The 9,959-nt window shown below is 46.6% G+C and overlaps 1 protein-coding gene across 1 annotated transcript; it reads left to right on the top strand.

Annotated features, from left to right (window-relative positions):
- Nucleotides 1-2,209: 2,209 nt before the first annotated feature.
- Nucleotides 2,210-9,620, top strand: LOC129472233 (PRAME family member 15). Its single transcript, XM_055261647.1, has 4 exons — nucleotides 2,210-2,336; nucleotides 5,422-5,730; nucleotides 6,399-6,980; nucleotides 8,724-9,620. Exons 2-4 carry the CDS (start codon nucleotides 5,438-5,440, stop codon nucleotides 9,355-9,357), a joined length of 1,509 nt encoding a protein of 502 aa, XP_055117622.1. The 5' UTR covers nucleotides 2,210-2,336; nucleotides 5,422-5,437; the 3' UTR covers nucleotides 9,358-9,620.
- The last annotated feature ends 339 nt before the right edge of the window (nucleotides 9,621-9,959 follow it).

Raw genomic sequence — 9,959 nt, 5'->3', positions numbered from 1 at the left:
AGATTCTCCTGACTCAGACTCCTGAGTAGCTGGGATTACAGGCACACACCACCACACCCAGCTAATTTTTGTATTTTTAGCAGAAACGGGGTTTCATCATGTTGACCAGGTTGATCTCGAACCCCTGACCTCGTGATCTCCCCGCCTCAGCCTCTTGAAGTGCTGGAATTATAGGCTTGAGCCACCTGGCCCAGCCTAATCTTTTTTTCTTTTCTCAAAGGACTTCTATGCACTTAGGACAGTAAGCCCATCGTTCAGTAACAACATGACTCAATACTGCAAGACCTTGATGCAGTATTTCAAAGACTTTCCAGTAGGTGAAGGAGGCTTTCAGTGATGCTTAGACCTTCATGCCCTAGCATTTTGAGATTGCGTCCTTTAGAAATGATACCAAGGGGAATCTGCCCATGACCAGCATTGGATGGGACCGTACCAGGTGACTTAAAATTAAGGATAACCAAGGAAAAGCCTTGAAAAGAAGCAGACATCATCACATGGTAGACAGTTTTCCAAGACAATGGAACAAGACTCCATTTGATCTTCTTCCATTGACTGAGACTTGCTTTTGTTTTGTATTAAAACAAAATGCTCAAACCTATGTTTTATGTTGTTAGGTACTTTGTCCACTCAAACCAAACACTTTCTAAGGTCTCCTGTTCAAAATGCAGCCACTCTCACTAACCAAAGCAATTGCTGGCTATGGAGTCATTTACATGAAAGGGAAGGAGCACAGCTAAACAGTAGAACATGCTCTCATAAACAGTTGGGTAGAAATTGAGGATGCTAACTTCATGATAAGATTTGTTATTCTTCCTTTGGAAGGTTGGTTAACATTTATAATTAAATGACTCGGCACTGAGAAGAAGCTATAGGTGCAAAAGGGTGGCCTATGACTACTATTGATTTCATTACTGGTATTTTATTCTATGCATAAAAAACATTAGTGAAACTGGGTCTAATCTAGGTAGCATCCCAGATTCCCACTAGAATCAAACTCTTTGGTTTGACACACCTTATGAAGACTGGAATGCTATAGGTATCGACATAGACATAGAATCAGAACATGACCATGTTACCCTCTGCCATATAATCAGAGAATTTACTGAAACTAGACATTGGTTCATTGGAAACTCCAGAGGCAAATAGAATGCATCTATAGCTCTACTATATGAAATACATAATGGTTTTATTTATTGGATGCATCAATACTCAGGACATAGTTGGAGAGGAACCTATTCATTCTTCAATGCAGAGTGCATGCAAAGATTACTTTATAAAACTCACAGAAATATTTTTTGTTCCCTCCCCAATGCAATCCATTACCATGCAACCCGGTATCAATAGAAGTTAAGGCCACTGAGGTAGAAATAATTAAATAAAGCTTTATTGGAAGCTAAATGTGAGGATCGACCTGGAAGACACACACTGACAAAGTGAGTGTTTTCCAAAGTCTGTTACAAGTTGGAATGCTTTTGTAAGAGAGGTTAAAAGAAGGGAATGGGACTCCTTCTATCAATTTTTTTTTAAATTTTCTTTTGTTTTGTTGACCTGGCAAGGCTCAAATAGAGTTGAGTTTTTGTTTTTTGTTTTTCCCATTGGAAGGTACAAGACAGAGGTTACAATCATTGGCTTTAGATGACAACATAACAGGCTGAAACATTTTTCTTGCAAGACGACCAGCAAGACTTCATGATCAGAATCAAATCAGTGTCCTTCTCACTGTCAGCGGGTGAAGACTTCATCAGTACTTGTAGAGTTTGAAGCACTCATGAACTCACCATCAGATTCTTTACTCAGGGACAGGATGTAAGCCAATGCTAAGACCTTCCACTGGTGGCTAATTTTTCAGCCTGCCCAATGAGACCTTCAGGTTTTCACAGGCAATATGCAGGTGCAGATATGACAAAGAATAACAATGACCTTCATGTCACCCCCAGCTGTTGAGGAATGGGATCCTTTTCACCCTTCCTGTCCATGAAACCAAGTTACTCATCTTCTGTGGCAACAAAATATATGGTAAACTTAACAGAGAAGGAGACTGTGTGAAAAAAAAAAAAAAAAGATGAAATGAAATTCATTTGGTTCAATCCATTAGTCTGCGGAGAGCCAAAAACCTAATCAGGATTAACTGGGTGGAGCTTCAGAAATGCAATCAGATATCACTCTTTGATTGGAAGCTAGCAGCAGATATGTGGAGGGGTGTGGGTGGGAGTTGTGATTAGAAGGTCAATAAAAGCTTCTAAAGACCCACAGGAGAGACCCAACGTCTTCAAGCCTGGAGTTCCTACTTGTTTCTTCCTGAGGTCTGAGCACCTTCTAAACTACATCCAGATCTGGTAAGTCACTAATTTCTGGAAGGACACTCCCATCTGACTACAGACAGCCGGTCTGGGATGTTGACCGTGCAGCCTACCATGGCACAGAGCTATATCCTGTCCTTTTTCTTTTTTCATGTGAACAATTTGAAGCTTTGAATTTTTTCCTTTAAATGCAGTTCTGTCTTTATTTCAAAAAAGTTGATTGTGCTTTGGTTGATGTCATTTCAAAATTCTTGAAGGGAGCAGTGAGTCATGCCTTTAACCCCAACACTTTGGGAGGACAAAGTGGGAGGATCATTTCAGCCCAGGGGTTTGAGACCAACCTGGGCGACATGACAAAAACCCTCCTCTACACAAGGTTTTTTTTTTTTTTGAGGACAGGGATGGAGTCTCGCTGTGTTTCCCAGACTGGAGTGCGGTGGCACGATCTCAACTCACTGCAACCTTTACCTCCTGGGTTCAAGCAATTCTCATGCCTCAGTCTCCATCCTGAGAAGCTGGTAGCACAGCCATCTGAAACCATATCTGGCTAATTTTTGTATTTTTAGTAGAGGGGGGGTTTCACCATGCTGTCCAGGTTGGTCTCGAACACCTGACCTCAAGCAATTCACCTGCCTTGGCCTCCCAAAGTGCTGGGATTACAGCCGTGAGCCACTGGTGCTCGGCCTCTACATTTTTTTTTTTTTTTAATTAGCCGAGCATGGTGGCATGGATCTGTAGTCCCAGCTATTTGGGTGGCTGGTGTGGGAGAATGACTTGAGCCCAGAAGATTGAGGCTACAGTGAGCCATGCTCACACCACTGCTGTACTCCAGCCTGGGCAAAAGAGAGAGACCCTGTCCAAAAAACAAAAACAAAATCTTTTTTTTTTTTTTTTTGAGACAGAGTCTCGCTCTGTCGCCCAGGCTGGAGTTCAGTGGTGCAATCTCAGCTCACTGCAAGCTCCGCCTCCCGAGTTCACACCATTCTCCTGCCTCAGCCTCTCGGAGTAGCCGGGACTACAGGCGCCCGCCACCACGCCCAGCTAATTTTTTATATTTTTAGTAGAGACGGGGTTTCACCGTGGTCTCGATCTCCTGACCTCGTGATCCACCCGCCTCGGCCTCCCAAAGTGCTGGGATTACAAGCATGAGCCACCGCGCCCAGCCAAAAACAAAATCTTAACCAAAAAGGATCTTTAACCTTAATTGTACACCAATCCCATCCTCTTCCACCCAAATGGAGACATGGGTGTGGAGGTGCACGCCTGTAATCCCAGCTACATGGAAGGCTGAAGCATGAGAATTGCTTGAATGTCGGAGGCAGAGGTAACAATGAGCCAAGATGGCGCCACTGCACTCCAGCCTGGACGACGAAGTGAGAGTAAGCTCCCTCAACACCAAAACAAATTATGCCACCCAGGTGATCATTGGATACATGAAGATTTCTATTGTGTTTTCTTAGGGACTGTCATCTCTGTCTTTGTAAAACTCTTTTAACTCTGAAATATTTTGATAAATTTGAGGTGGCCGAGGATCCCTCAGCAAAGATACTTTCAAGCTTTTTTCCTTTCTGTCTAATATCAGGAAGAGATTCAACCCTTCCCTATCTCACACTCAGGACTATGAAGGACACATATTAGTCAAACTCCATGTTTGTGGAGGGAATCAGTGATTGAGTCCCGGACTTTCACCCTATCCCTAAATCTTTCACTTTCATGGATGAATATCTAATTCGATTAGTTAATCTGGAAGAAAGCCATAAATCCAATCAGGTTTAACTGGGTAGAGATTAAGAAGTCTAATCAAATGTAGTTCTCTCTCTGTCTCTCTTTTCAATCTAGCCTATTTCCCAGGCTGGAGTGCGGTGGTATAATCTCAGCTCACTGCAACTTCTGCCTCCTGGGTTCAAGTGATCCTCCTGCCTCAGCCTCCCTAGTAGCTTGGACTACAGGCACAGACCACTGCACCTGGCTAATTTTTGCTGTCTTAGTAGATGTAGGGTTTTACCATGTTGGCCAGGCTTGTCTTGAACTCCTGATCTCAGATGATCCACCTGCCTCAGCCTCCCTAAATGCTGGGATTACAGGTGTGAGTCACTGCACCCAGTCAAAGTGGTTCATTTTTAATATGTGTAAGAGGTGTGCATTGGAAGCATCTATCTTGCAAATGATGCGTAACAGTGTCACATAGGTTTCAAAGCTTCTCACTGAAATTTTCAATAATGAGGCTGGGGCAGAGGCTCACACCTATAATCCCAGTACTTTGGGAGGCCAAGGTGGGTGGATTGCTTGAGACTGGGAATTCAAGATCAGCTTGGACAACATAGCAAAATACACTGTCTTTACGAAAAGTCCAAAAATAAAAGATTAGTTGGGTGTGGTGATGCATAACTGTGGTCCCAGCTACTTGGGAGGCTGAGGAGGAAGAATCCTTTGAGCCTGGGAGGTCAAGGCTGCACTGAGCCGAGATCCCACCACTGCACTCCAGGCTGGGTGACAGAGCAAGACCCTGTCAGAAAGAGAGAGAGAGAGAGAAAGAGAGAGAGAATGAGAGAAGGGAGGGAGGGAAAGAAGACAAGAAAGAAAGAAGGGAGAAAGAGGGGGAAAGAAAGAAACAAGGGAGGGAGAGAGGGAAAGAAGGAAAGAAGAAAGAGATAGAAAGGGAAAGAAAGCTTAAATAATGAAAATAAAACAAATAGAACCTATTCTAGGGATGCCCCATGAATGTTCCCAACCAGCTTATTTGTAGGAACTGAGAATGTAGGCATGTAGGCGTGTGACATTCCCATCCCCATTGTTTTAGAACCTTGAGTAATTAGTAATTTCCCCCAACGGTGGGAAGGATTAGCTTTCAGGTTCCTCCATACTCACTAGTCACTGGATGAGCACTGGATACAAAGGAAGGGCTAGTGGTGGCCCTGCCTCCTCACTGCTTGGGAGAGGCTCATGCTGATGCAGCAGAGGCAGAATGCTGGCTTAATGGCCACTGAGTACAGCGTAGAATTGGAGTAAACTGAGGACTCTTTCACCATTGCCAGAGCCGTGACTTTGGCCGTGGGTGAAGATGAGGTTGATGGGCTTGGCCTGAGAGTGATGCCTTTTCTCTGGGTTTGTCCTCTGGAAGTTTTCCTTGCAGATTCATGAAGATGAGCACCCGGACTCCACCCAGACTCCTGGAGCTGGCGGGGCGGAGTCTGCTGAGGGACCAGGCCTTGGCCATCTCCACCCTGGAGGAGCTGCCCACAGAACTTTTCCCCCCACTGTTCCTGGAGGCCTTCAACAGGAGACGCTATGAGGCCCTGAAGCTGATGGTGCAGGCCTGGCCTTTCCGCCGCCTCCCTCTGAGGCCTCTGATGAAGATGCCTTGTCTGGACACCTTCCACGCTGTGCTGGATGGGCTTGATGCACTGCTTACCCACAGGGTTCGTCCCAGGTGAGGTGGCCCAGGTGGGCTGGTGGGGAGGGCCCAGGTGTGCAAGAGAAGGAACAGCTGGCTCATGACAAGTGAGGAGGCCCAAGGGGGGATGGTGGTGGTGAGGAAGCTGAGAGGCCTTGGCCATTCCCCAGCTCCTCAGGGAAAGCACTGCTCACCACCCAAGGTCCATGGAGGTAACAGGAAGCTCTCCTCTAATGGCCCTGAAAGCCACCATGAAAAGTGAGAACTGGTCCGGGCACAGTGGCTCACAATGTAATCCCAGCACATTGGGAGGCTGAGGTCAAGAGTTTGAGACCAGCCTGTCCAACATGGTAAACCCCAACTCTACTAAAAACACAGAAGTGAGCTGGGCATGGTGGTCGGCTCCTGTAATCCCAGCTGCTTGCGAGGTTGAGGCAGGAGAATCGTTTGAACCCGGGAAGTGGAGGTTCCTGTGAGCTGACGTCAGACCACTGCACTCCAGCCTGGGGGACAGAGGGAGACTTGGTCTCAAAAAAAAAAAAAAAAAACTGTGGAAGTGGGCAGGATGCAAGGGGAAAACAGGGTGGAGAAAAGTCAGACAGAGGGACAAGAAGCAGGGAGGGGAGGAGCTGCTATCCAGGATGTGGAGTTTAAGTTCAGAAATGAGTCCTTAAATTCTCAGTCTCACCTCTATTTTCCCACAGGAGGTGGAAACTTCAAGTGCTGGATTTACAGGATGTCTGTGACAACTTCTGGATGGTTTGGTCTGAAGCCATGGCCCATGGGTGCTTCCCCATTGCCATGAGGAACAGAAAAGCAATGCAGGACTGTCCAAGGATGAGAGGACAGCAGCCCTTGACTGTGTTCATAGACCTTTGGCTCAAGAACAGGACTCTGGATGAATACCTCACCTACCTCCTTCTGTGGGTCAAGCAGAGGAAAGATTTACTACACCTGTGCTGTAAGAAGCTGAAAATGTTGGGAACACCCTTCCACAATGTCAGAAGCATCCTGAAAATGGTGAACCTAGACTGTATCCAGGAGGCGGAAGTGAATTACAAGTGGGCACTGCCCATGCTGACACAGTTTACCCCATACCTGGGCCAGATGAAGAATCTTCAGGAGCTCGTTCTCTCCCACATGGATGTCTCTCCCTACACTTCCCCAGAGCAGAAGAAGCAGATTGTTACCCAGTTCACCACTCAGTTCCTCAAGCTGCGCTACCTCCAAAAGCTTTCTATGAACTCTGTTTCGTTCCTCGAAGGCCACCTGGACCAGCTGCTGAGGTGAGGGAGGGTGGTGAGCTTTCTCCGCAGACCACAGCAGAGCCTGTTACAGTAAACGCTAGTGGGCATCTACTGCGAGCCAGCCTATGAGGATGTAACAGTGAAGGGGATACTAGCATGTCCATGCATTGTCCTGTTGGCAGCCCTGTCGTAAAATATGTATCATGCAACCATCTCAATAGAGGCAGAGGGATCAGTTAGGGGAGATGCTATAGAGAGGCTGCCATGCTAGGAAGCTAGCTACTGGGAGATTCAGATCTAGTGAGGGTGCCTTTCTGAATTCTGCCTGAGGACGTGTGTCTAAGTTAAGATGATGAAAACTAGGCCAGGGATGGTGGCTCATGCCTGTAATCGTAGCACTGGGAGTCTGAGGCAAGAGGATAGTTTGAGCCTAGGAGTTTAACACCAGTCTGGGTAACATACCAAGACCCCTGTCAGAAATGAATAAATAAAAGTAAAAACAAACAAGATAATTTTATTTTCCAAGATGGATTTTCACTTTGATCGTCCAGGCTAGAGTGCAGTTGTGACATCTCAGCTCGCTGCAACTTCTGCCTCCCAGGTTCAAGCGATTCTCCTGCGCAGCCTCCCGGGTACCTGGGATTACAAGCGTGGGCCACCACACCTGGTTAATTTTTATATTTTAAGTAGAGACAGGGTTTCACCATGTTGGCCAGGTTATTCTTGAACCCCTGACTTCAGGTTTTCCACCCACCTAGGACTCCCAAAGTGCTGGGATTATAGGCATGAGCCACCGCGCCCAGCCAACAAGATAATTTTTAACAAGATGATGGGAAGTAGGAAAGTGAAGTGGGCACTGAAGAGGGGAATGCTCAGCAAACCTGCACATTTCAGAAAATCAGCTTTGTGCCCCACAGTTTAGTGAACATGAATGATCCCATCTCTAATTCCCTGTTGTAAAACGTTGTTTTGAGCTCCAGGTAAATTAAATACCTAGGTAATGCATGATTCTGAAACAGGGTCAGGGAGCAGGCACAAAGAATGGTGAAGGTGATAGAAGGTTTGCTGATGATACAGGCGTGTCAGGGACACCTGCAGCCTGCCCACCCCAGCTGATGTTGCAGGATCCTGCTTGGATTTGCCCCTTGTGCCTGCATCTCCACTGGGCTCCTGTGGCCCAGAGATGTGGTTTTCTGCCTGACAGATGAGGAAAGGGAGCTTTAGGGATTCTGTGAACTTGATCCATTCCTATAGATGATGGTGAAATGACTCAGCCTCAAATGGAGTAATTTTTTCTCTTTTTTTTTTGTTAATACAGAGTCTCGCTCTGTCACCCAGGCTGGAGTGTAGTGGCATGATCTCTGCTCACTGCAACCTACACCTCCTGGGTTCAAGCAAATCTCCTGCTTCAGCCTCACAAGTAGCTGGAATTGCAGGTGCCCACCACCACACCTGGCTAATTTTTGCATTTTTAGTAGAGAGGAGGTTTTGTCAGGATTGCCAGGCTGGTCTCAAACTCCTGATCTCAAGTAATCCACCAGTCTCAGCCTCCCAAACTTCTGGGATTACAGGTGTGAGTTACAGCACGGGGCCTAAAGTGGAATTGACCTTAGTGGCAAAGCTCTTCTTCATGCATCATCCTAAGTGTTGACCATCAGGCCGTCAGAATGACCCTGGGCTTGGGCAAAAATGGTCTCCGTCCATCACCTTGAAGCCATTCCCCACCACCCTCCACTCACCCTTATGATTCCCCAGAATTCACCTCTTATTCTCTCTCCCCAGCTGTCTGAAGACCTCATTAAAGATCCTCGCAATAACTAACTGTGTGCTTTTGGAATCAGACTTGAGGCATCTATCCGAGTGCCCGAGCATCAGTCAACTAAAGACCCTGGACCTGAGGGGCATCCGACTGGCCAATTTCAGTCTTGTGCCTCTCCAAGTTCTCCTAGAAAAAGTTGCAGACACCCTTGAATACCTGGATTTAGATGACTGTGGCATCGTAGACTCCCAAGTCAACGCCATCCTGCCTGCCCTGAGCCGCTGCTATGAGCTCACCACCTTCAGCTTCTGTGGAAATCCCATCTCCATGGCCACCCTGGACAACCTGCTGTGCCACACAATCAGACTCAACAACTTGTGCCTGGAGCTGTATCCTGCCCCGCGGGAGAGTTATGACGCTGGTGGTACTCTCTGCTGGAGCAGATTTGCCCAACTTAGGGCTGAGCTGATGAAGAGAGTGAGGGACTTAAGGCACCCCAAGAGGATCTTGTTCCGTACTAACTACTGCCCTCAATGCGGCAACAGGTCATTTTATGACCTGGAGGCAGATCAATGCTACTGTCGAATACCTGCCTATTTGGATGGATATGTCAAACGCTTTCTTCTGGACACTTGGAAACTAAAACCTAGGTCTTAGGTACATCCTAAAAAAGGAGCACAGAACCCATCGTTTCAGACATGGGCTCTGAAAGTGGGAAAGGAAAGGTGATCAAGCAGGGGCCGGACTTGGGGGAAATGTTGATCTGGATTCAAAGGGACTTTGGGGACCTCTGTCCTATACAGTCGAAAATGGGAATGGGAATGTCTAGGGTGGAATTCAGACTTGAGAATGCATGAGGGAGTTACTCTTGCATAGACGATTGTAAAGAAACAGAAATAAAGGGGAACTGAGTGGAAACTGTCTGGTGTCCTCTATTATCAAATAACCTGCTTTCCAGTTTAAGCCTCAGGAATCTTCAGTTATTGATGGAAAAAACAAAAGGCACTGAGTTGTCCAATCACTAAGATGCAGCCCAAGAAAATCAAGGCATTTAAATGAAATTTGGTTATTTTAATCAGTTTCCTCCCATTGTTTTATTTGAGACAGAGTTTCACTCTTGTTGCCCAGGCTGGAGTTTGGAGTGCAATGGTGCCATCTCGGCTGACTGCAACCACCACCTGGGGTTTAACTGATTCTCCTGCCTCAGCCTCCCAAGTAGCTGGGATTACAGGCACACACCACCATGCCCAGCTAATTTT

Source organism: Symphalangus syndactylus, chromosome 22, assembly GCF_028878055.3.
Source record: "Symphalangus syndactylus isolate Jambi chromosome 22, NHGRI_mSymSyn1-v2.1_pri, whole genome shotgun sequence".
NCBI lineage: Eukaryota > Metazoa > Chordata > Mammalia > Primates > Hylobatidae > Symphalangus > Symphalangus syndactylus.
This window is presented reverse-complemented; position numbering and strand designations above follow the sequence as displayed.

Excerpts from the sequence above, each read along its gene's own strand:
- LOC129472233 (XM_055261647.1), top strand. The coding sequence starts at position 5,438 with ATGAAGATGAGCACCCGGACTCCACCCAGACTCCTGGAGCTGGCGGGG. Across the intron at positions 5,731-6,398 it reads ACCCACAGGGTTCGTCCCAG|GAGGTGGAAACTTCAAGTGC; the intron begins GTGAGGTGGCCC and ends ATTTTCCCACAG. Across the intron at positions 6,981-8,723 it reads CACCTGGACCAGCTGCTGAG|CTGTCTGAAGACCTCATTAA; the intron begins GTGAGGGAGGGT and ends CTCTCTCCCCAG.